Here is a 27,000-nt window from a genome sequence, read left to right as displayed (position 1 = left end):
ACTTTATAATTAGATAAAATACATAAATACACATGTAATTTTAAATACTCTAAAAGAAAAGGCTCCATTTTAAATAACCGTTAACATTTACTGTTATTGTGTTCAAATAACTGGAACTCTATTAATTAGCACTTCCACATTTTAAGCAAAAAATGATGTCTGGGAAAAAACATGAGGTACACTAAGTGACTTCTGAGTTAAAAAGAGAAAAAGTTAAATTATTCTGAGTGTGGTTATATAGTATAATTAATTATATTCTAATTTTTACAGAGCTAAGCAGTTTTCAACTAAAATATCCTATTTTCTAACTGCCAAATAGCAATGTTTATTATATTCAGACTATATATAATCCATAGATAATACAACTATATAAGAATAAAAACTTCAATAATAAAAAATTGAGATCATCCTTAAATTTATTATACTGAGTGATAACAAAGACTTTACTTTCAATTTGTTTAAAAGTCCGTCTAAAAGAAACTATAGCTTGGAGACTTCCCTGGCAGTCCAATGGTTAGGACCCTGTGCTTCCAATGTAGGGGTCATGGGTTTGATTTCTGGTTGGGGAACTAAGATCCTGCATGCCATAAGGCATGGCCCAGAAATAAAAAGAAAAGAAATGAAAACAGAGAAACCATAGCTCATTTACGAAGAGTTCTACAAAAAAGGAAAACAATGTTCCCAGAAAAGTAGGGGACTAAACAAGGATACCCATTATCATTGCTATTATTTACCATGGCTCTAAAATTTCTGGCCAAACAGAAAGAGATGGAGGAGGGAAAAGCAAGAAACAGAAGAGATAGCTAGTAAAATAGAAGAGCTATATAGAGAAAAGGAAGAAAAAATACTTCCATTATTAACAAATGATATAAATGTGTACCCTGAAAAGCCAAGAGAAAAAACTGAAATATTTTTAGAATCTTAAAGTGAGTAAATGTAAGACAAATACTCAAAAATAAATAAATTTTCTATGTATCAGCAATGACTAATGAAAATAAAATGGAAAAAATGATCCAATCCACTATAGCAACAAAGTTCATAAAAATTCTAGGAATAAGATAAGAAGCAGTTTCTGATTCTATTTGTAGAAAAATTAGAAAACCTTACTGAGATATCAAAAAATAAAAACAAAAAAGGCATTGTCTTGGATAGGAATACTGAAAATTATCAATTATTCTCAAATTTAACACAATTCTCAAAGGGATTTTAGTGCTCAAGACGAAGTAATTCTAAAATTCACATGAACAATCATGTTAGAAGATCTAACAGGAGATAAGATTAAGTTTATAATAAAATGAAAAAATACCTAGGAATAGTCTTAAAAGAAATATAAGATTTATACGAAGAAAATATGGGAAAAATTTTTAATATTTATCTACTTATTTGGCTACACCAGATCTTAGTTGCAGCATGTAGGATCTGGTCCCCTGAACAGGAATCTAATTGGGGCCCCCTGCATTGAGGGCATGGATTCTTAGCCAATAGACCACCAGGGAAGTCACCTGAAAAAAAAATTTTTAAGGTCTATAAAAGAAAACTTGAACAAGTGAGGGAAAATATACCATTTCCTCAGATAGGAAGATTCAGCGTCAAAGTCTCCCTAAATTAACCTATAATTTTTGTAATGTCACTAAAAATAACAACAGGAATTTTTAATATGAACAGGCTGGTTCAAATTTCATCAAAATTCAGATGGAAAAATAAAGCAGGAAGAATAGTTAACTAAGAAAATTTGGGAAAGAGTAAGGAGGAGGAACTAGCTCTAGATATTAAATCATATTATAAATAATTAAAACAGTGATACTGTTGTATGACAAATGAATGTAATAGAATATATTAATAATGAAGTCCAGAAATAGACCCAAATACTTAAAGGGATTTAACCTAGGATAAAGGTGGCATTTCAATACAGTGGCAGGGGGGAGATAAATTATTCAACCAACAGACAAAAGTAGGTAATTAACTGAAGAAAAAAAAAGGTGAGATCCAAACCTCACATTTTACACCAAGATATATTCCAAATGTGTCAAAGATTTCAATTTAAGAATTTAAAAAAAATCATTAAGAAAAACCATAGCAAAATAATAACAACAATAATCTCATAGAATGATTTCTTAAAAAATGACACAAAACACAAGGAGCCGTTAAAGAAAGTATCAGTTAAGAATGAATACAGGACTTCGTTCAGTGGTTAGGAATCCACCTGCCAAAGCAGGGGACATGGGTTCAATCCCTGTTCTGAGAAGATTTCACATGTCATGGGGCAACTAAGCCCCTTGTGCTGAAACTACTGAGCCCTCATGCCAAGCCCATGCCCCATAACAAGAGAAGTCACCGCAATGAAAAGCCCACTCACTGCAACTAGAGAAAGCCCATGCACAGCAACAAAGACCCAGCACAGACAAAAATAAATAATTTCTTTTAAAAAAGAATGAATACATATAGTAAAAAATTTCTGCATGCAAAACCCGTTTTTATTTATAAAATTTATTTTTTTATATAAATCACATATTTCTTTGGCAAACAGTCTTCACACTATTTTACTTATAGCACATCTGGAATGCCACACTACAGGATAAGTCTTAACAAGGTCTGTATTTCCAAAGTAGCATGTGTCTACCAGGCACTGTAGAGGAAGATAAAGAAAAGCCAGGATATGCTGAGGTGAAGAAGAGGGAAGGGGTAACATATGTTAGCAAAAGGCTAATGTGAAGGTAGAAATATGTTATCACACTGTGTCTGAGAAAGTATAGAAGAATGGTGACTATCCCAGTTTACCTTGGATTGAGCGATTTCTCAGACATGGGCTTTTCAGTGCTAAAACCAAGACCATCCCAAGCAAATCTGGATGTCTGGTTACCCTAGTCATGTAAATACAAAGTCAATTGGAATGTAAGCTGGTTTAAACTCTTGGAGGGCAATTTGAAAAGGCCTATCAAGGATACCACAGGACTGGAAAAGGTCAGTTTTCATTCCAACCCCAAAGAAAGGCAATCCCAAAGAATGCTCAAACTACCATACAATTGCATTCATCTTACACGCTAGTGAAGCAATGCTCAAAATTCTCCAAGTCGGGCTTCAGCAATACGTGAACCGTGAACTTCCAGATGTTCAAGCTGGTTTTAGAAAAAGCAGAGGAACCAGAGATCAAATTGCCAACATCTGCTGGATCATCGAAAAAGCAAGAGAGGGTTAGGGTAGAAAAACATCTATTTCTGCTTTATTGACTACGCCAAAGCCTTTGACTATGTGGATCACAATAAACTGCAGAAAATTCTGAAAAAGATGGGCATACCAGACCACCTGACCTGCCTCTTGAGAAACCTACATGCAGGTCAGGAAGCAACATTTAGAACTGGACATGGAACAACAGACTGGTTCCAAATAGGAAAAGGAGTATGTCAAGGCTGTATATTGTCACCCTGCTTATTTAACTTATATGCAGAGTATATCATGAGAAACGCTGGGCTGGAAGAAGCGCAAGCTGGAATCAATATTTCTGGGAGAAATATCAAGAATCTCAGATATGCAGATGATACCACCCTTATGGCAGAAAGTGAAGAGGAACTACAGCCTCTTGAAAGTGAAAGAGGAGAGTGAAAAAGTTAGCTTAAAGCTCAACTTTCAGAAAACTAAGATCATGGCATCTGGTCCCATCACTTCGTGGCAAATAGACGGGGAAACAGTGTAAACAGTGTCAGACTTTATTTTTGGGGGGTTCTAAAATCACTGCAGATGGTGACTGCAGCCATGAAATTAAAAGACGCTTACTCCTTGGAAGGAAAGTTATGACCAACCTAGATAGCATACTAGAAAGCACAGACATTACTTTGCCAACAAAGGTCCGTCTGGTCAAGGCTATGGTTTTTCCAGTGATCATGTATGGATGTGAGTGTTGGACTGTGAAGAACTCTGAATGCCAAAAAATTGATGCTTTTGAACTGTGGTGTTGGAGAAGACTCTTGAGAGTCCCTTGGACTGCAAGGAGATTCAACCTGTCCATCCTAAAGGAGATCAGGCCTGGGTGTTCATTGGAAGGACTGATGCTGAAGCTGAAACTCCAGTACTTTGGCCACCTCATGCGAAGAGTTGACTCATTGGAAAAGACCCTGATGCTGGGAGGGATTGGGGGCAGGAGGAGAAGGGGACAGACAAAGGATGAGATGGCTGGATGGCATCACAGACTCAATGGACATGAGTTTGAGTAAACTCCAGAAGTTTGTTATGGACAGGGCCTGGCGTGCTGCTGAACTGAACTGAACTGAACTGATCAAGGATACAAAATGTATACACTCCTGATGCAGCAATCCCCCTTCAAAGAATTACTCCACAGACACTTGCACACATACAAAATGACATTACTTGATTAATCACTGAAGCACTGATTTTAACAGCAATGAAAAATTACCTCAAGTCCAGTAAAATAGGAAAACAGTTAAATAAATTATGGTAAATCCATATAATAAAACACTACATAGCACAAAAATGGAAACGGTCTTTATGTAGCTAACATGGAATGATCTGAAAAGTAAATTATTAAGAGCAAAGAGAAAAGGTGTTGAGCAACGTTTATAGAATATTACTATCTATGAAGAAAAGGAAGAATATTTACTTGAATTTGCCAGTATATGCATATACAAGAACCTGATAATACTGGTTGCCTCTGGGAGGGAAACAGGCTATCTAGAAGCCAGTATATTTCATCAGTTCAGTTCAGTTCAGTCACTCAGTCATGTCCAACTCTTTGTGACCCCATGAACCGCAGCACACCAGGCCTCCCTGTCCATCACCAACTCCCGGAGTCCACCCAAACCTACGTCCATCAAGTTGGTGATGCCATCCAACCATCTCATCCTCTCTCGTCCCCTTCTCCTTCTGCCCTCAATCTTTCCCATCATCAGGATCTTTTCCAATGAGTCATCTCTTCACATCAGGTGGCCAAAGTATTGTAGTTTCAGATTCAACACCATTCCTTCCAATAAACACCCAGGACTGATCTTTAGAATGGACTGGTTGGATCTCCCTGCAGTCCAAGGGACTCTCAAGAGTTTTCTCCAACACCACAGTTCAAAAGCATCAGTTCTTCAGTGCTCAGCTTTCTTTTTTTTTCAGCTTTCTTTATAGTCTAACTCTCACATCCATACATGACCACTGGAAAAACCATAGCCTTGACTAGACGGACCTTTGTTGGCAAAGTAATGTCTCTGCTTTCCAATATGCTATCTAGGTAGGCAGGAGCAGTGGCCAAGAGGAGCTACCCCGCATCAGAAGTAAGAGTATATTTCATAGTTTCCTCTTTTGTGTATCTTGAATTTTGAACCATATGAATATATTATCTATTAAAAATAAAATTTGACAATAGAAAATAATAAGTAGGCATGAAAATATTTTTAAAAGGAGAGCAATGAGTTTGGTATTTACAAGCCTTGTCGGGTATTAAAATACATACAGTTAAATAACTTAAAAGAAGATTGTATTTAAGTTATATAACTTAGAAGAATATCAAAACAAATCCACAGATTTATGGAATAAAACATAGCCTAAAAACAGATCTCCAGACATACTAAAAACAACATATGACAAAGGAAATCATACATCAGCTAGAGATAGATTTATTCTCTAAAAAACTGGCAGAAGTCTAAAAATGGGGAAAGAACAGTGAATTTTACATTTTCTGTGACGGTTATTTGAAGTATGGATAAAAACTGCTGGCACCATTGCTCACCAAGTTTGTGTTCAATAAACAGAGATATTTATGACTTTAAAAAAAAAACTGGTGGAAACTTATTTGTAAGACAAAAATAAATTTTTATCTTCAACTGTTAACATATACCACATACAAAATGAATATCTGCAGAATAAAAAACTTATTTGATATCTAAATGGGAAAGGACCTTCCTGAACATAAAAGCAGTAAAAGAAAAAGAAGTGATTCGTTTAACAACGTAAAAATTCAAAACTTATGTCTCCAAAAAATATAAGCCAGATAAACATCTGAGGAAACAATGTGACAAACTGGATATGTGACAATGTGACAAAAAGGATAATATAGCTATTATATAGAGATATCAGACAAGTTGATAAGAAAAATAGTAAGACTCCCAGTAGAAAATGGGGAAAGGGTAAAACTAAGTCATAGAAAAGGACATGTAAAATGCTAATAAATTTAAAAAGATTCAAACCTACTAGTAATCTAATAAAAATGCAAATTAAACCAAGATCCTATTTTTCATCTATTAAGTTAGCACAAGACTTCTTATTACTATACTGATGAGGATGCAGTGAGACAAACACCTGGTGGGATTTTTAAATTTGTACTTTTACGGGAAGCAACTAACAATAGGCATCATGGCCTTTGAAAACATTCATGTTTCATTAATATCATAAAATCCACATCTGAGAATTTACATTAAGAAAAATTATCTAGGGAATTCCATTGGCTGCCCAGTGGTTAGGACTCTGCACTTTCACGGTCGAGAAACAAAGACCCTGCAAGCAACATGGTGCAGCCAAAAAACGAAAGAAAATTATCTAAAAAGTGGAGAAAGATTTATTTTTAAAAAGATATTTATTAAGGTGCTACAAGAGTAGCAAACTATAAATTTTTTTAATTTAAAGGGAGATGGTTAAAGAGACAATAAGATTAAATGCCAATACAGCCATTACAGACATAATATCAAATAAGGTTTTTCAAAATGGAGAACTGCCCATACAATAATAAACAGGAAATCAAGAGACAGACTCTCTGCTGTCTGACCTCAACTCTATTTAATGTGTACATGGAAGTCACTTCAGTCATGTTCAACTCTTTGCAACCCTTTGGACTTCTGTGTCCATGTGTCCGGTTTCTCAACCACCAGGCTTCTCTGTCCATGGGATTCTCCAGGCAATACTGGAGTCGGTTGCCATGCCCTCCTCCAGGGGATCTTCCCAACCTATGGATGGAACCCACATCTCTTACATCTCCTGCGTTGGCAGATGGATTCTTTACCACTAGTGCCACCTGGGAAGCCCACTTAATGTGTGTATCTGTATAAAACTAGCAAGAAATGTACTAATGTTGATGGTGGTTATCTGAGTGGTGGGTTTGCTTACAATTTAAATTTTTTTATTCTTTTTGTTAGTATTTTCCATTTTGACAAACTAGATGCGTTACATTTACTATAAAATAAGAACAAGAAAAATAAGCAAAAATTCACGCCATTTTCAGAAGATTTGGGAACATACTGAGAAAGAAAAACAGCACAGTGATTAAGAGTTTGGACTCTCAGAATTGGTTTCAAATTACCTTCACTACTTAAACAATACAGGGTGAATTATTTAACTCTCTGAACCTGTTTCTTCAATTGTAAAATGAGGCTAATACTATTTTTCTATCTTACAGAGTTGTGAGAATCAAATGAAATACTGTGAATGGCTTAGCTCATCAATGTCTTTCATTTGGCACGTGTTCAATAACTAGTTCACCATTTAGTGTTCAATATTACATGCTCTGGTGGTTCCACAAAGACAGACATCTACCTTTATTTTTGTTGTTATTTTGTTGTTACTGGAAAATATTAGACATATTTCCCCCAGATTCGTAAGCTCTCTCTGTATATTAAGGAAAATAGCTTTTGTCAAAAGTTTTTTCAAGTATATATTTTTCTTTTAACTTGGTTATATTTCTATTTCCAGGCACATGTTTAAAATAGTTTTGGTAGTCATATTATCAATCTCTTCCTTATGCTTCTGCATTTTGCAGGACAATCATTTCTCGAAGAAAAAAAAAAAAAACACATCTGTTATCTTTTCTAGTCAAGTGAATCACTGGGAGTTACTTTTTAATTTCTATTTCCAGGAGGCGGTCCTAAGATGCAGGAGGAATACGATGGGGAGACCACTTTCTCCCCCACAAATTCATTGAAAGAACATTTGAACGCTGAGTAAATTCCACAAAACATCTTCCAAATGCTGGCAGAGGACATCAGGCACCCAGAAAGGCAGCCCACTGTCTTCGAAAGGAGGTAGGACAAAATATAAAAGATAAAAAGAGAGACAAAAGAGGTAGGGATGGAGATCCGTCCCCTGAAGGGAATCTTAAAAGAGAGAGGTTTCCAAACACCAGGAAACACTCTCTTCAGCGGGTCTGTGGCAAGCCTTGGAATCTCAGAGGGCAAAATAACCGGAAGGAAAAATAAATAAATAATTAAACCCCACAGATTACGTGCCTAACAGCAACTCCCAGTGGAACAGCAGCCCAGACACTTGCATCCCCCACTAGCAAGCAGGAGAGTGACAGGGAGGAGTGGACTGCATTGCTTAGGCTAAGGCCCAGGCCTGAAGGCCCTGAGGGCAATCTGAGAGAACTAGCTTGAGATAGTCAGAGAAGGCAATGGCACCCCACTCCAATACTCTTGCCTGGAAAATCCCATGGACGGAGGAGCCTGGTGGGCTGCAGTCCATGGGGTCGCTAAGAGTCAGACACGACTGAGCGACTTCACTTTCACTTCTCACTTTCATGCATTGGAGAAGGAAATGGCAACCCACTCCAGGGTTCTTACCTGGAGAATCCCAGGGACGGGGGAGCCTGGTGGGCTGCCGGTCTATGGGGTCGCACAGAGTTGGACACGACTGAAGCGACTTAGCAGCAGCTTGAGATAGTAACCCAGACTGTGGGACAGCTATCCCATGAAAAGCCTTAACCTAAGACACTGCTAGGCCCGCTCACAGAACAAAGGACTGAGCAGAGCTAGCCGGCTGCAGACTGGCCCATCACCCACCGGAGACAGACAGGCAAGGGCAGCCAGAGTCAGAAGGGGGCAATCGCGGCCCCAGAGAGGTATCCCATACCAAACTGCAAGCAGACTTCGTTGCTAACCAAGACTTATTGGGAATCTGGATGGTCGACATCCTCTGGGAGGGTCGCAGCCAGAGATCAGCTCCCCAGAAGAGACACACAGCACACCTGAGGAGGCATGCCCATTGTACACCCAGAAAACCGAGCCGGGGGAGGTGATAAGTTGCAGCCTTCAGCTGGGGGCGACTGTGCTCACCAGGCACCTGGTCACCTGAGCTGCTCAGACCTGGGATGGGCACAAAACGCAGGCCCAACCAACTCTGCGCCTTTGTGGAGTACCCGAGAACCTGAACCTGAGCGGCTTAGACCTGGGGAATGCATGCAACCCAGGGCCAGCATCAGACAGTTCCCGGCAGAGCAACCTAGAGCCTGAGCAGTGTAGACTGGGAAAGCACACACGGCGTGAGCGGGGGCAAACCCAGTGTGGCTGAGACACTAGGAGCACTCCCCACACACATCAGTGATATTTGTTTGCAGTGCTCCTCCCTCTCCACAACACGGCTGAACAAGCGAGCCTAAATAAGTGACCACCACCACCCCGCCTTGTGTCAGGGCGGAAATTAGACACTGAAGAGACCAGTAAACAGAAGAAGCTAAAACAAACAGAGGGAACCGCTTTGGAAGTGACAGGTGCAACAGATTGAAACCCTGTAGTTACCACCGACTATGTAGGAAGGGGCCTATAGACCTTGAGAAGTACAAGCCGGACCAAGGAACTACCCGAAAATGAATTGACCCCACACTGTGCACAACAGATCCAGAGAAAGTCCTAGATACTATTATCATTTTTTAAATTAAAAAAAAATTTTTTTACTTTTAAGTCCCCTATTACTCCTTTAATTTTCAATTTTATAACCTATTACCTTGGGGAATAAAAGACCCTATTTTTAAACCAAACGTCACGTATACATTTCAGAATTTTTGTGACTTTGTTTTTTTGTTGTTGTTTTGTTTTGCTTTGTTTTAATATTGTATTTTTGAGAATCTAACCTCAACTCTATATTTGTAATCTTTGCTTTTTAGTATTTGTTATCAACTTTCTACCTTTAAGAACCCAATCTTCAGTACCCATTTTTACATGGGAGCAAGATCACTGGCCTGATTGCTCTCTCCCCCTTTTGACTCTCCTTTTTCTCCACCAGGTCGCCTCTATCTCCCCCCTCCCCCTTCACTTCTCTACCCAACTCAGTGAATCTCTTTGTGTGTTCTGGGCTGTGGAGAACACTCAGGGAACTGATTACTGGCTGGATTTGTCTCTCTCCTGTTGATTCCCCCTTTTATCCTCCTGGCCATCTCTGTCTCCTTCCTCCCTCTTCTCTTCCCTGTGTAACTCTGTGAACATCTCTGAGGGATCCAGACTGTGGAGAAGACATAGGGAAGTGATTACTGTCTAGCTTGCTCTCTCCCCTTTTGATCCCCCCTCTTCCCCTCCTGGTCACCTCTATCTCCCTCCTGCCTCTTCTCTTCTCCATGTAACTCTGTGTACCTATCCAGTGTCCCTCACTGTGGAGAAACTTTTCATCATTAACCTAGATGTCTTATCATCGGTGCTGTATAAATGGAGAAGTCTTGAGGCTACTGTAAGAATAAGACTGGAAACCAGAGGCAAGAGGCTTAAGTCCAAATCCTGAGAACACCAGAGAACTCCTGAATCCAGGGAACATTAATCAATAGGAGCTCATCAAACAGCTCCATACCTACACTGAAACCAAGCACCACCTCAGGGCCAACAAGCTTCAGAGCAAGACATACCACATAAATTCTCCAGCAAAACAGGAACATAACCCTGAGCTTCAATATATACGCTGACCAAAGTCAAACACAAAACCCACCAACATTTCAAAACTCATTATTGGACACCTCATTGCACTCCAGAGAGACGAAATCCAGCTCCACCCACCAGAACACCGACACAAGCTTCCCTAACCAGGAAACCTTGACAAGCCACCCGTCCAACCCCACCCACAGTGAGGAACCTCCACACTAAAGAGGAACCACAGACTGCCAGACTACAGAAAGGCTGCCCCAAGCACAGCAACATAAGCAAGATGAAAAGGCAGAGAAATGCCCAGCAGGGAAAGGAACAGGACAGATGCCAGCAAACCAAAGAAGAGAGAAGGAGATAGGGAGTCTACCTGGTAAAGAGTTCAGAATAATGATGGCGAAAATGATCCAAAATCTTGAAAACAAATTGGAGTTACAGATAAATAGCCTGGAGACAAGGATAGAGAAGACGCAAGAAAGGTTTAACAAGGACCTAGAAGAAATAAAAAAGAGTCAATATATAATGAATAATGCAATAAATGAGATCAAAAACACTCTGGAGGGAACTGACAGTAGAATAACGGAGGCAGAATATAGGATAAGTAAGGTAGAAAACAGAATGGTAGAAATAAATGAAACAGAGAGGAAAAAAGAAAAAAGAATTAAAAGAAATGAGGACAACTTCAGAGATCTTTGGAACAATGTTAAACGCCCCAACGTTTGAATCATAGGAGTCCCAGAAGGAGAAGACAAAAAGAAAGACCATGAGAAAATACTTGAGGAGATAATAGTTGAAAACTTCCCTAAAATGGGGAAGGAAATAATCACGCAAGTCCAAGAAAACCAGACAGTCCCAAACACGATAAACTCAAGGTGAAACACCCCAAGAAACATATTAATCAAATTAACAAAGATCAAACACAAAGAACAAATACTAAAAGCAGCAAGGGAAAAACAACAAATAACACACAAGGGGATTCCCATAAGAATAACAGCTGATCTTTTAATAAAAACGCTTCAAGCCAGAAGGGAATGGCAAGACATACTTAAAGTGATGAAAGAAAATAAGTTACAGCCCAGATTACAGTACCCAGCAAGTATCTCATTCAAATATGAAGGAGAAATCAAAAGCTTTACAGACAAGCAAAAGCTGAGAGAATTCAGCACCACCAAACCAGCTCTCCAACAAATGCTAAAGGATCTCCTCTAGACAGGAAACACAGAAAGGGTGTATAAACTCAAACCCAAAACAATAAAGTAAATGGCAACGGGATCATACTTATCAATAATTACCCTAAATGTAAATGGGTGGAATGCCCCAACCAAAAGACAAAGACTGGCTGAATGGATACAAAAACAAGACCCCTATATATGTTGTCTACAAGAGATCCACCTCAAAACAAGGGACACATACAGATGGAAAGTGAAGGGTTGGAAAAAGATATCCCATGCAAATAGAGACCAAAAGAAAGCAGGAGTAGCAATACTCATATCAGATAAAATAGACTTTAAAACAAAGGCTGTGAAAAGAGACAAAGATGGACACTACATAATGATCAAAGGGTCAATCCAAGAAGAAGATATAACAATCATAAATCTATATGCACCCAACATAGGAGTACTGCAATATATAAGACAAATGCTAACAAGTATGAAAGGGGAAATTAACAATAATAATGGGAGACTTTAATACCCCACTCACACCTATGGATAGATCAACTACACAGAAAATTAACAAGGAAACCAAACTTTAAATGATACAATAGACCAATTAGACCTAATTGATATCTATAGGACATTTCACCCCAAAACAATGAATTTCACCTTTTTCTCAAATGCACACGGAACCTTCTCCAGGATAGATCACATCCTGGGTCATAAATCTAGCCCTGATAAATTCCAAAAAATTGAAATCATTCCAAGCATCTTTTCTGACCACAATGCAGTAAGATTAGATGTCAATTACAGGAGAAAAACTATTAAAAATTCCAACATATGGAGGCTGAACACCACACTGCTGAATAAACGACAAATCACAGAAGAAGTCAAAAAAGAAATCACAAATGAAAATGAAAACACAACAACCCAAAACCTATGGGACATTGTAAAAGAAATGCTAAGGGGAAGGTTCACAGCAATTCAGGCTTACCTCAAGAAACAAGAAAAAAGTCAAATAAATAACCTAACTCCACACATAAAGCAACTTGAAAAGGAAGAAATGAAGAACTCTAGGGTTAGCAGAAGGAAAGAAATCTTTAAAATTAGGGCAGAAATAAATGCAAAAGAAGCAAAAGAGATCATAGCAAAAATCAACAAAGCCAAAGCTGGTTCTTTGAGAAGATAAATAAAATTGACAAATCATTAGCCAGAGTCAACAAGAAACAAAGGGAGAAATATCAAATCAACAAAATTAGAAAGGAAATGGAGAGATCACAACAGACAACACAGAAATACAAGGGATCATAAGAGACTATTATCAGCAACTATATGCCAATAAAATGGAAAACTTGGAAAAAATGGACAAATTCTTAGAAAAGTACAACTTTCCAAAACTGAACCAGGAAGAAATAGAAAATCTTAACAGACCCATCACAAGCACGGAAATTGAAACTGTAATCAGAAATCTTCCAACAAACAAAAGCCCAGGACCAGATGGCTTCACAGCTGAATTCTACCAAAAATTTAGAGAAGAGCTAACATCTATCCTACTCAAACTCTTCCAGAAAATTTCAGAGGTAGGTAAACTTCCAAACTCATTCTATGAGGCCACCATCACCCTAATACCAAAACCTGACAAAGATGCCACAAAAAAAAGAAAACTACAGGCCAATATCACTGATTAACATAAGATGCAAAAATACTTAACAAAATTCTAGAAAACAGAATCCAACAACATTATTAAGAAGATCATACATCATGACCAAGTGGGCTTTATCCCAGGGATTGAAGGATTCTTCAATATCCACAAATCAATCAATGTAATACACCACATTAACAAATCAAAACATAAAAACCATATGATTATCTCAATAGATGCAGAGAAAGCCTTTGACAGAATTCAACATCCATTTATGATTAAAAAAAAAAAAAACCCTCCAGAAAGCAGGAATAGAAGGAACATACCTCAACATAATAAAAGCTATATATGACAAACCCACAGCAAACATCCTCAATGGTGAAAAATTGAAAGCATTTCCCCTAAAGTCAGGAACAAGACAAGGGTGCCCACCCTCACCACTACTATTCAACATAGTTTTGGAAGTTTTGGCCACAGCAATCAGAGCAGAAAAAGAAATAAAAGGAATGCAGATTGGAAAAGAAGCAGTAAAACTCTCACTGTTTGCAGATGACATGATCCTCTGCATAGAAAACACTAAAGACTCCACCAGAAAATTACTAAAGCTAATCAATGAATATAGTAAAGTTGCAGGATGTAAAATCAACACACAGAAACCCCTTGCATTCCTATACACTAACAATGAGAAAACAGAAAGAGAAATTAAGTAAACAATTCCATTCACCATTGCAATGAAAAGAAAAAAATACTTAGGAATATATCTACCTAAAGAAACAAAAGACCTATATATATGAAACTATAAAACACTGGTGAAAGAAATCAAAGAGGACTCAAATAGATGGAGAAATATACCGTGTTCATGGATCAGAAGAATCAATATAGTGAAAATGAGTATACTACCCCAAAGCAATCTATAGATTCAATGCAATCCCTATCAAGCTACCAATGGAATTCTTCAGAGAACTAGAACAAATAATTTCACAATTTCTATGGAAATACAAAAAACCTTGAATAGCCAAAGCAATCTTGAGAAAGAAGAATGGAATTGGAGGAATCAACCTGCCTGACTTCAGTCTCTACTACAAAACCACAGTCATCAAGACAGTATGGTACTGGAACAAAGACAGAAATATAGATCAATGGAACAAAATAGAGAGCCCAGAGATAAATCCATGCACCTATGGACACCGTATCTTCAACAAAGGAGGCAAGAGTATACAATTGGGGAAAAGACAATCTCTTTAACAAGTGGTACTGGGAAAACTGGTCAACCACCTGTAAAAGAATGAAAATAGAACACTTTCTAACACCATACACAAAAATAAACTCAAAATGGATTAAAGATCTAAATGTAAGACCAGAAACTATAAAACTCCTAGAGGAGAAAATAGGCAAAACACTCTCCAACATAAACCACAGCAGGATCCTCTATGACCCATCTCCCAGAGTAATTGAAATAAAAGCAAAAATAAACAAATGGATCCTAATTAAAATTAAAAGCTTCTGAAAAAAATAATTAAAAGCTTCTGCTCAACAAAGGAAACTATAAGCAAGGTGAAAAGACAGCCTTCAGAACAGGAGAAAATAATAGCAAATGAAGCAACAGACAAAGAATTAATCTCCAAAATATACAAGCAACTCCTGCAGCTCAATTCCAGAAAAATAAACGACCCAATCAAAAAGTGGGCCAAAGAACTACACAGACATTTCTCCAAAGAAGACATACAGATGGCTAACAAACACATGAAAAGATGCTCAACATCACTCATTATCAGAGAAATGCAAATCAAAACCACAATGAGGTACCATTTTACACCAGACAGAATGGCTGCTATCCAGGAGTCTACAAGCAATGAATGCTGGAGAGGGTGTGGAGAAAAGGGAACCCTCCTACACGTTGGTGGGAATGCAAACTAGTACAGCCACTATGGAGAACAGTGTGAAGATTCCTTAAAAAACTGGAAACAGAACTGCCATATGACCAAGCAATCCCATTGCTGGGCATATACACCAAGGAAACCAGATCTGAAAGAGACATGTGTACCCCAATGTTCATCACAGCACTGTTTATAATAGCCAGGACATGGAAACAACCTAGATGTCCAGCAGCAGACGAATGGATAAGAAAGCTGTGGTACATATACACAATGGAATATTACTCAACCATTAAAAAGAATACATTTGAATCAGATCTAATGAGGTGGATGAAACTGAATCCTATTATACAGAATGAAGTAAGGCAGAAAGAAAGACACCAATACAGTATACTAACGCATATATCGGAATTTAGAAACATGGTAACGATAACCCTGTATGCAAGACAGCAAAAGAGACACAGATGTATAGAACAGTCTTTTGGATTCTGTGGGAGAGGAGGAGGGCAGGATGATATGGAAGAATGGCACTGAAACACGTAAATTATCATATTTGAAACGAATCACCAGTCCAGGTTCGATGCATGATACAGGGTGCTCGGGGCTGGTGCACTGGGATGAACCAGAGGGATGGGATGGGGAGGAAGGTGGGAGGGGGCTTCAGGATGGGGAACACATGTACACCCATGGCACATTCATGTCAATGTATGGCAAAACCAATACAATATTGTAAAGAAAATAAATAAATAAATAAAACTGAAAAAAAAATAAAGAAAAATTTCTATTTCCCATTCTCTCTTACAAGGTCACTTAGGATAACTAATCTCTCCTTTACTAATTCCTTAATATCTTCATGGTCTCACCTTTTCAGTTTCATTTTTCTTCCTAACCTTACCAGTTTCTTATCTCAAAAAGCATAACAAGTTCAAAGGAGTTCTATGAATAGAGATTCAGTTCAGTTCAGTCACTCAGTTGTGTGCGACTCTTTGCAACCCCATGAACCTCAGCACACCAGGCCTCCCTGTCCATCACCAACTCCTAGAGTCTACCCAAACCCACGTCCATCAAGTCGGTGATGCCATCCAACCATCTCATCCTCTGTCATCCCCTTCTCCTCCTGCCCTCAACCTTTCCCAGCATCAGGGTCTTTTCAAATGAGTCAGCTCTTCGCATCAGGTGGCCAAAGTATTGGAGTTTCAGCTTCAACATCAGTCTCTCCAATGAACACCCAGGACTGATCTCCTTGAGGATGGACTGGTTGGATCTCCTTGCAGTCCAAGGGACTCTCAAGAGTCTTCTCCAACACCACCGTTCAAAAGCATCAATTCTTCGGCGCTCAGTTTTCTTTACTGTCCAACTCTCACATCCATACAGGACTACTAGAAAAACCATAGCCTTGACTAGATAGACCTCTGTTAGCAAAGTAATGTCTCTGCTTTTTAATACAAAGACCTAGAATATGGATATTCAAACTTAAGTGGTGGATTATCTATAAGTCACAGGACCATGAAGCAATAGTTCACTAAAATTAAATACACAACTTTGTGCTAAGGCAGGTAACAATGCATATCAAGTTAAGGAAAACCATATAGGAGGTACAAAAGGAACAAGAAAAAATTATGGGAAAAAAATTTGAAGGTAAATAACTACACTATATAAATTAAACTCATTAATTTTTATATTGAAGAAAGGTCATTTTATTTCAGCAGCTAAATCCCATACTTCCAATAGTTAATGCTCCCTGTGAACATGTGGAAGCCACTGAAGTGGAAAATATAGTATTGGGACTAGACAGTGAATAAGCCTGGAACAAGGGAGCCTCTCACGAATTAGCTCTAACACAACACCAAGTCCATGTATGTTTGTCTTTTAAAATATAACTTTAATTTCTTAAGCCAAAGTAGCCACATTATAAACAATTTGGAAAAGAAAGAGGGGAATCCTCTTTCTAATCCTCCAATCCTAATAAAATTACTAATAGTTTATTTCCTTATTATTATGTATTTTAAAAATAACATCACAGTAATTAAAAAAAAAATCCCATTTCTTCTCTGTAAGGATAGTCTAGCATAATATTGCTAAATGCATGGGTTCTGGAATTAGACTGACCCAGTTAAAATCCTGCTGCTCCCCACTTAATAAAAGTTTGTATGACTTTGGGGAAATTACTTCATCTACCTACCCTTGTGTTCCCTCCCTGTTGTTTGACCTGAGGCCAGTCTACGGTGGAGGTGATGAGGATAACGGCAACCTCCTTCAGAGGGGTTGTGCACACACTGCCGCACTCAGTGCCCCTGACCCTGCTGCAGGCCACCACTAACCCACACCTCCACCGGAGATGCCGTGACACTCACAGGCAAGTCTGGGTCAGTCCCTTGTGGGATCACTGCTCCTTTCTCCTGGGTCCTGGTGTGCTCAAGGTTTTGTTTGTACCCTCTAAGAGTCTGTTTCCCAGTCCTGTGTAAGTTATGGCCACTCTGTGGTGGGGTTAATTGTGACCCCCTCCAAGAGGTGCCCATCAAAACAGGACCCAGTTTCCCCCTCAGTCAGTCTCTCCCATCAGGAAGCTTCCATAAGCCCCTTATCCTTATCCATCAGAGGGCAGACAGAATGAAATCCACAATCACAGAAAACTAATCAAACTGATCACATGGACCAAAGCCCTGTCTAACTCAATGAAACTATGAGTCATGCCGTGTAGGGCCACCATATAGGAATGGGTCACGGTGGAGAGTTCTGACAAAATGTGGTACAATGGAGTAGGGAATGGCAAACCACTTCAGTACTCTTGCCTCATGAAGCCCAGGGACAGTATGAAAAGGCAAAAAGATAGGACACTGAAAGATGAACTCCCCAGGTCGGTAGGTGCCCAATATGCTACTGGAGAACAGTGGAGAAATAACTCCAGAAAGAATGAAGAGACAGAGCCAAAGCAAAAACAACACGCAGTTGTGAAGCAACTAGTGATGGAAGCAAAGTCCGATGCTGTAAAGAACAACATTGCATAGAAACCTGGAATGTTAGGTCCATGAATCAAGGTAAACTGGAAGTGGTCAAATAGGAGATGGCAAGAGTGAAAATTGACGTTTTAGGAATCAGTGAACTAAAATGGACTGGAATGGGTGAATTCAACTCAGATGACCATTATATCTACTACTGTGGACAAGAATCCCTTAGAAGATATGGAGTAGCCATCACAGTCAATAAAAGAGTCCAAAATGCAGTACTTGGATGCAATCTCAAAAACGACAGAATGATCTCTGTTCGTTTCCAAGGCAAACCATTCAATATCACAGTAATCCAAGTCTAAGCCCCAATCACTAATGCTGAAGAAGCTGAAGTTGAACAGTTCTATGAAGACCTACAAGACCTTCTAGAATGAACACCCAAAAAAGATGTCCTTTTCATTACAGGAATGCAGAAGTAGAAAATCAAGAGATACCTAGAGTAACAGGCAAGTTTGGTCTTGGAGTACAAAATGAAGAAGGGCAAAGGCTAAAAGAGTTGTGCCAAGACAACATACTTGTCATAGCAAACACCCTCTTCCAACAACACAAGAGAAGACTCTACACATGGACATCACCAGATGGTCAACAACAAAATCAGACTGATTACATTCTTTGCAGCTGAAGATGGAGAAGCTCTATACAGTCAGCAAAAACAAGACCAGGAGCTGAATGTGACTCAGATCATGAACTCCTTATTGCAAAATTCAAATCTAAATGGAAGAAAGCAGGGAAAATCACTAGACCATTCAAGTATGACCTAAATCTTATACAGTGGGAGTGACAAACAGATTCAAGGGACTAGATCTGATACAGTGCCTGAAGAACGATGAACAGAGGTTTATGACACTGTACAGGAGGCAGCAATTAAGACCATCCCCAAGAAAAAGAAATGCAAAAAGGCAAAATGGTTGTCTGAGGAAGTTAAAGGCAAAGGAGAAAAGGAAAGATATGCCCATTTGAATGCAGAGTTCCAAAGAATAGCAAGGAGAGATAAGAAAGCCTTCCTTAGTGATCAATGATAAGAACTAGAGGAAAACAATAGAATGGGAAAGACAGATTTCTTCAAGAAAATTAGAGATCCCAAGGCAACATTTCATGCAAAGAAGGGCACAATATAGGACAGAAATGGTATGGACCTAACAGAAGCAGAAGATATCAAGAAGAGGTGGTACCAATACACATAAGAAGTATATAAAAAAGATCTTAATGACCCAGATAACCATGATGGTGTGATCACTCACCTAGAGCCAGACATCCTGTAATGCGAAGTCAAGTGAACCTTAGCGAAGCATCACTACAAGCAAAGCTAGTGGAGGTGTTGGAATTCCAGTTGAGCTATTTCAAATCCTAAAAGATGATGCTGTGAAAGTGCTGCACTCAGTGAGTGAGTGAGTGAAAGTCACTCAGTCATGTCTGACTCTTTGAGACTCCATGGACTGTCCCTGGAATTCTCCAGATCAGAATACTGGAGTGGGTAGCCTTTCCCTTCTCCAGGGGATCTTCCCAACCAGGGATCAAACCCAGGTCTCCCACATTGCAGCAGGCAGATTCTTTACCAGCTGAGCTACAAGGGAAGCCCAACCACACTGGAATGGGTAGCCTTTCCCTTCTCAAGAGGACCTTCCAGACCCAGGAATTGAACTGGGGTCTCCTGCATTGCAGGCAGATTCTTTACCAACTGAGCTATCAGTGCTCAATATGCCAGCAAATCTGGAAAAATCAGCAATGGCTATAGGACTGGAAAAGGTCCGTTTTCATTCCAATCACAAAGAAAGGCAATGCCAAAGAATATTCAAACTATCCCACAACTGCTCTCATCTCACATGCTAGCAAAGTAACGCTCAAAATTCTCCAAGTCAGGCTTCAATAGTACATGAACCATGAACTTCCAGATGTTCAAGCTAGATTTAGAAAAGGCAGAGGAACCAGAGATCAAATTGCCAACATCCGCTGGATCATCAAAAAAGCAAGAGAGTTCCAGAAAAACATCTACTTCTGCTTCATTGACTACACCAAAGCCTTTGACTGTGTAGATCACAACGAACTGGAAAATTCTTCAAGAGATGGGAATACCAGACCACCTGACCTGCCTCCTGAAAAATGTTATCTGCAGGTCAAGAAGCAACAGCTAGAACCGGATATGAAACAACAGACTAGTTCATTAAGTACGTTAAGGCTGAATATTTTCACTCTGTTTATTTAACTTATATGCATCATGAGAAATGCCGGACTGGATGAAACACAAGCTGGAATCAAGACTGCTGGGAGAAACATCAATAACCTCAGATATGCAGACGACACCACCCTTATGGCAGAAAAGTAAAGAACTAAAGAGTCTCTTGATGAAAGTGAAAGAGGAGAGTGAAAATGTTGGCTTAAAACTCAACATTCAGAAAACTTAGATCATTACATCTGGTCCCATCACTTCATGGCAAACAGATGGGGAAACAATGGAAACAGTGACAGACTTTATTTTGAGGGGCTCCAAAATCACTGCAGATGGCGACTTCAGCCATGAAATTAAAAGACACTTACTCCTTGGAAGAAAAGCTATGACCAACCCAGGCAGCATATTAAAAAGCAGAGACATTACTTTGCCGACAAAGGTTCGTCTAGTCGAAGCTATCGTTTTCCAGTAGACATGTATGGATGTGAGAGCTGGACTATAAAGAAAGCTGAGCGCCGAAGAATTTATGCTTTTGAACTGTGGTACTGCAGAAGACTCTCAAGAGTCCTTTAGACTGCAGGAAGATCCAACCAGTCAATCCTAAAGGAAATCAGTCCCACATATTCATTGGAAGGACTGATGCTGACGCTGAAACTCCAATACTTTGGCCACCTGATGCGAAGAACTGACTCACTAGAAAAGAACCCTGATTCTTGGAAAGCTTGAAGGCAGGAGGAGAAAGGGACGACAGAGAATGAGATGGTTGGATGGCATCACCAATTCTAAGGACACGAGTTTGAGTAAACTCTGGGAGCTGGTGATAGACAGGGAAGCCTGGCGTGCTGCAGTCCATGGGGTCACAAAGAATTGGACACGACTGAGCGACTGAACTGAACTAACCTGACCTATACTTGATCTCTTTTTCTGTAAAATGGCAATGGTGATAATGATACCAATGTCATAAGAAGACTGAAGATTAAATGAGATTAAGACACAGTGTTCAAAGGTGTCTATATTGAATGAAGTATACAAATCAGTGAAGTATACAAATTCAGTACCTTTTGGATAATTCTTTCTTGTGATCTGCTGCTAGGACACTGCTTTCCCTAAAGGCCTTTAGTTCATTTGATGTTACTTCATCATGCTGTGGACAGCAAAAGAAATCACATTTTAAAAAGTCAGCCATATCAATCATGCAATCAATACATTTTTTTAAAAAGTAAATTGGCAATATATATAGCAACAGTCACAAAAGTATCTACAGACTCAGATCCATTCCGTTTCATAGGAAAAACTCACAAAATTTTGTATATACACACACACACAGAATTATCTATTTTTAAAGATACATACAGAAAGGAGACCTGGGTTTTTAAAATATAAGCTATGCTCGTAATAGATAGTAAAACTGACTGATTTTATTCTCTTATTGATTTTTGAAATTTTCCCTAATGTGGTCATACAATGCTTTGGTTTAAAAAAAAAAAGAAGCAGCAGCCAAGAAAAGTGTTATTGATCTAAACTTTCTTAAAATCCTTGACATGAAAACTCCTAGGCATCCTGCAAGCTACAAATCAAAAATATGAAGTAAGCTGAACAAACTGTTTCCCCTTTAAAATTAAAGTGAAACATTTAGCTACAGAGTTACAAAAGAACTAAACACATATAAAGCTTTTCCAAAAGATTATGTTAAAGTTGACAGGACTCAGATTCTGGTATCTATCACATAATATATTTACATAATATTCCATTAGGAAATTTCTATATATAGGTTGCAAGCCCACTCTAAACAATAATAATGTTTCCCAAATTACTTTCCAGATTTACCCTTGCTGTTGCCATTAAAAGAGGTAACTTCTACTTAAAATTCCATGGTTGTATTATTTCAACTAGTTAATACTCAATATCAATCAATATTTGAAAGAACAAAATCCTTTATCATATAATCATACAATTTCTAGAGTCAACAGTCAATACAGGCATATGCTACTAATACATTAGAAAAAACACTGGATTGGACTGGAGCTGAGAAAATTTGGTTCCACTTTGCTAATATCTGGCTATGTGAACTAAGTCAGAGGTCTTACCTTCTTACCTGTCTTCTCATTTCTAAAACAGAGTAATTAATGATCTTCAAGGGCCTTTTAGTATACTCAATAATTATTATCAAATAATAACCATTCTACCACCATCTATGTCCCTGGAACACTCTAACAAGTCAAGGATTAGTGTATTTGCTCATAATTAGATTCAGAACTTTGAACATGAACACAAGATAATACTGTGTTTTCTTGATGTTGTTTTGGCAGTTCCTGGGATCTTATTTCTCCAATCAAAGATTGAACCTGGGCCCTCAGCAATAAGAGTGCGGTGTCATACTGGACTTCCAGGGAATCCCCTATACTGTGTCCTTTTTATTATATGACATTGAGCTGAACATAACAAGAGGTTGTTTCAAATTGGTGATGCTAAATTTGATCAGCTGGTTAAGCTGGTGTCTGCCAGATCCCTCCATTGTAAACGTACAAGCAATGTTTGCCTTTGTAATTAATAAGTAATCTGTGAGATGATCATTTTAGATAATGATTTTAGCATCCATTTATGACCTTTGCCCAAATCAACTATTTTACTGGGAGTGGTAACATGCAAGTTTTCTACCCTATCATCCTTTCTACATTTATTACCTTTTATTCTGAAAGGAAATTTTCCCTACCCCATCTTTTACTTCCCTCCTTCCCTCTTTCCTTTCTGCCTTTTTTCTTCCTTTTGCTCCTCTGTTCTTTTTTTCTTTATGCTTTTGGAGTATCACTGTGGAATTATGGATTTTTTTTATTTAAAATATTATAATCCATCACCATCATTATTCTTTTTGGATAAATTCTTATCCCAATTTTGCCTTGCATAAAGATTCTGAAGTAAATAAAAAGCATGGCAAATGTGAGGCAGGATGACAAAAGCTAAAAAACTTACAGTATTGCATACATTTATTGAGATATCATTCATAACATTTAACAAATAGTACAACAAGAAATTAATCAAATAGTATCTACACTGGCAGCAAAGAACTGGTAAATACTATGTACGTATTATTCCCTTAATATTACTGAGGAAAATTTTCAAGCTTTTTATTTTATTCATACAAAAATCTCAATTTCACTAATGTTACTAGTGTAAAAACAATGCCAAATGAGATAATGTTCAAAAAAAAAATGCCCTCTGGATTCCTTACTCCGGGTCACTGGAACTAACACATCACTAGTACATATTTTAAAGATTACACGGCTTTCAAATTTTTTTGAAACTGTATATTCTGTATAAATTGTATACTTTAATTTATTCTTACCTTTTCTATCAGAAAATGTTGGTCTTGTTCCCAAATAAAACTACCAATTTTTCTCCTTATTTCTATAGTAAGAAAAATAAATCCAATATTATTTTTCAAAAAGTAACTGTAGAATTCACTGAATTTTGTTTAGGTTTCAAATTTCTAGGTCTGCATTATTGCACTTGTATCACAAGTATCTAAGACACTTGTTTAAAATGAGGACTCCTATTGAACCAGATTGTTGAGGAGAGGCTGGGAACTTGCATTTCTAACAAACTCCAGATGATTCCAATGCATTATGTGAATCATTGTTCTAAACTTTTTCGGCTATGATATTTTCATAAGGTGTCAGTGTGTTTAGGCCAAGCATTAATAAAGGTAATTGTCCAGTCAAAATAAAAGGCATAAAATTCCTGAATTTGTGAGTGCTTAAATAATTCAATAGTTTAGTTTGTTAAACGAAGGTAGGATGAGCAACATGTCTATTGGGCACGATAGTGTAGGAATTCTACAATGCTCAGCATGTCAAAGGACTGACATCATCTTAAATCAATGATCTCAGGTTTCCACAGTAGCCCACCACTCAAGGACAAAAAGTTAACATTCCTCTAGACTTAAACTGTCAAGATTCCTCTAAACCTAAGCTACCTAGATAAATGTGGGTACATATGTGAAATGTTTAGCTAGTCCAACTTGAGATGTGCTGTAAGTTTAAAATAAACACTGGATTTCAAATCCAGTAGCAAAAAATAGAATGCAAAACTTTATCAATAATTTTATACTGGGTATATATTGAAATAATATTCTAGTTATGATAAATAAAACATATTCTTAATATGAATTTCATATTTTTTTATTAACTTGTGGGTATTAGGAAACTTAAAATTAGTATGTTACTTACATTTGCCTTTCATGCTTCTATCCCAGTCTAGGTGAATAATAATGCATACTTTTAATTTTTAAAAAGGAGCATGTTTTCATTTAAAACGGATTTTTTTTAAGTCGAATACATTCTAATATACGTTGTTAAACTCAAAGATGTAATAGGAGTGGTAACTTAGATCAGATAGTCATTCCATAATATAAGCTCCCTGAAGGTTAAGTATTCACTGATTTTAAGTAAATCAGTTCTCCTATCCAGTCATTAATTTATTTGCATAACCACTTAGAACAATTTATTTTTTAAGTTATAACTAGGTTTTGCCAGGACATCAACTATGGAAGAAAGCCAATCCTCAAAGTTCCCAAAGCTTTTCTACAGAAATATTTTTCAAGTTTGTTTTTTTTTTTTTTTAATTTTTTTAAATTTGTACTATTTTCAGTCTGTCTTTCTAGGGATGGACACATACACATCAAGAAACACATCAAGAATTGGGTAATAACAAGATCTACAAAAATGGGATATTTAATGCTAGTTGATAAAATATAGGTAGGATTAGGACAGAACAGGCTAAGAATGTGTGTCCCTACCAGGGAAAACTGAAAGAACCAATCTCAGAAGCAATCTATTCATTTGCTCTTTACTTCATACAGTTGCTGAAGTAATTAATGTGTAAAAGTACTTTAAATAATATAAAAGCAATACAAATACATGGATTTATTATCACGATGAATCTTGAAATATCAGTGGGGGAAAAAAACAGAAAAAATAACGGTGAGAGTCAAAACTAGCTATGAGCATTTATTATAAACTCACAGGTCAGATTACTTAATATATTATCCTCAAAACAACTGGGGAGAAATTGCTGGAGGCCACAAAAATTAGTTAAGTGCTGGATTCTCGCCAGTGAACAATGTGAGGACACTATTTGCATCAGTCTTATTCACCACTGAATCCCCAGCGCCTTCGTTGAAACGTGGCACACAGCAGGAGCTCGGTGAATGTAAGACTGAATGATAAACAAATCAAGAATACACACCCAAAGCAATATGACCCAAAGTACATGCTTTTCTGTTTATATTAAATGACATAAAACAAAAAGTTCTGATGAATAACAAATATCAGTAAAGTTGGATGACAGAGCGGGATTTAGGGGTTTAACAGCGATGAAAGATCTTTGCTAACCTTTTTGCAGGCTTGCAGGAGGAAGAATGAAATGACCTAAAGCCACCGAGTTTTTTATTTCAGCATTGGCTACAGCAGAGAGATAGCAGGCGTGAAAAACTGTAGCATTATCTTCTATGTAATCAAGACTCTGATATATTCTAGGAGAAAGGAAATAATTTAGGTTATGAAATAAACAAAAACGTATTCAACATTTCAAAAGAACGAATAAATGAATGGAAACAGAATTATCTGTAGGTGATCTGGAGACTGGAGGGTGGGGAGTGAAGGGGTGAGAAACGGAGGGAGCCAGAACCGTGATCAGACCTCTGTTCTGTAAACATAATCCCACTGCAATGTTAAGAGGGCTCCCAGGTGGACAGATTGGAGTCGGAGCAACCTCTCAGAAAGTTCCTGTGATATCAGGGCAAGAGACAATTTACGGTGTGTACTGAGCAAGAACAAAGAACATTTACCCGAGCACGGTACATGGTGTTTGACCTTGGATTAATTGGATTAATTAATAGATTAATGTGAGTAGGCGTTATTACTCAAAAAATTACCAACATTTTCAGAACACAACGTTTAAGATAACAGGCAATCAGATTTGGTTTAAATATACTGAATAGGAGAGTTCTACAAGGCATCACACGGATGTGGGAGAGTCTGCTGGAAAAACACAACGTGAAGTCGGGAAAAGACTTGAGAAGCATGTAGGAGGCCAGGCCTTGGCCCAGTAAAAAGGGACCGTGAGCTATTCCCGCGCCTGCCCCTCCCCCTCCCCGCACATCCAGACAGCACTGAAAATTTGCTCTTTTCCAGTCTCTTCCTATTATCAATATTTATTAGTCAACGGCGACTTCCAGCGACAACTCCTGGTTCCTCATGACCCAAAAGGTACCCCCAGGTGACCTTCAGGTACCTCAGCGTGTCTGGGTGTGAGGCATCGCAGCTGAACAAGAAGTCGGCGACCCTCGGGTCACTGATAGTCCCCCCTTCAGCCACTGTGGAGGCAAGAGCACAGGGTGAGCCCAGCAAATGCCCTGGGGCCAAGGTACCAGAGGGAGGAGCGGTGCTCTCCTCACCACCTCGCCCACCCCTTCTGCCCAACCTCCTACCCCAATACTGCCTCAAGTCGTGGCTGACGCTGCCACAGAACCAGCCCCGCTGCCCTTGAAACAT

The 27,000-nt window shown here is 38.3% G+C and overlaps 1 protein-coding gene across 1 annotated transcript in view; it reads right to left on the bottom strand.

The window, feature by feature from the left end:
- TERB2 (telomere repeat binding bouquet formation protein 2) overlaps positions 1-27,000 on the bottom strand; it is a 38,299-nt gene extending 11,299 nt beyond the window's left edge. The window contains exons 1-5 of the mRNA XM_065940180.1: positions 26,937-27,000; positions 26,741-26,822; positions 25,840-25,979; positions 23,793-23,854; positions 21,508-21,593 (exon numbers count right to left, since the gene is read on the bottom strand). Of these exons, the coding sequence (XP_065796252.1) occupies positions 21,508-21,593; positions 23,793-23,854; positions 25,840-25,979; positions 26,741-26,822; positions 26,937-27,000 (434 nt within the window). The remainder of the gene's footprint in view (positions 1-21,507; positions 21,594-23,792; positions 23,855-25,839; positions 25,980-26,740; positions 26,823-26,936) is intronic.

The sequence above is a fragment of the Muntiacus reevesi genome, chromosome 7 (assembly GCF_963930625.1).
Source record: "Muntiacus reevesi chromosome 7, mMunRee1.1, whole genome shotgun sequence".
Classification (NCBI taxonomy): Eukaryota; Metazoa; Chordata; class Mammalia; order Artiodactyla; family Cervidae; genus Muntiacus; species Muntiacus reevesi.
Note: the sequence above shows the minus strand (reverse complement) of the source record. Positions and strands in the feature narration are given on the sequence as shown.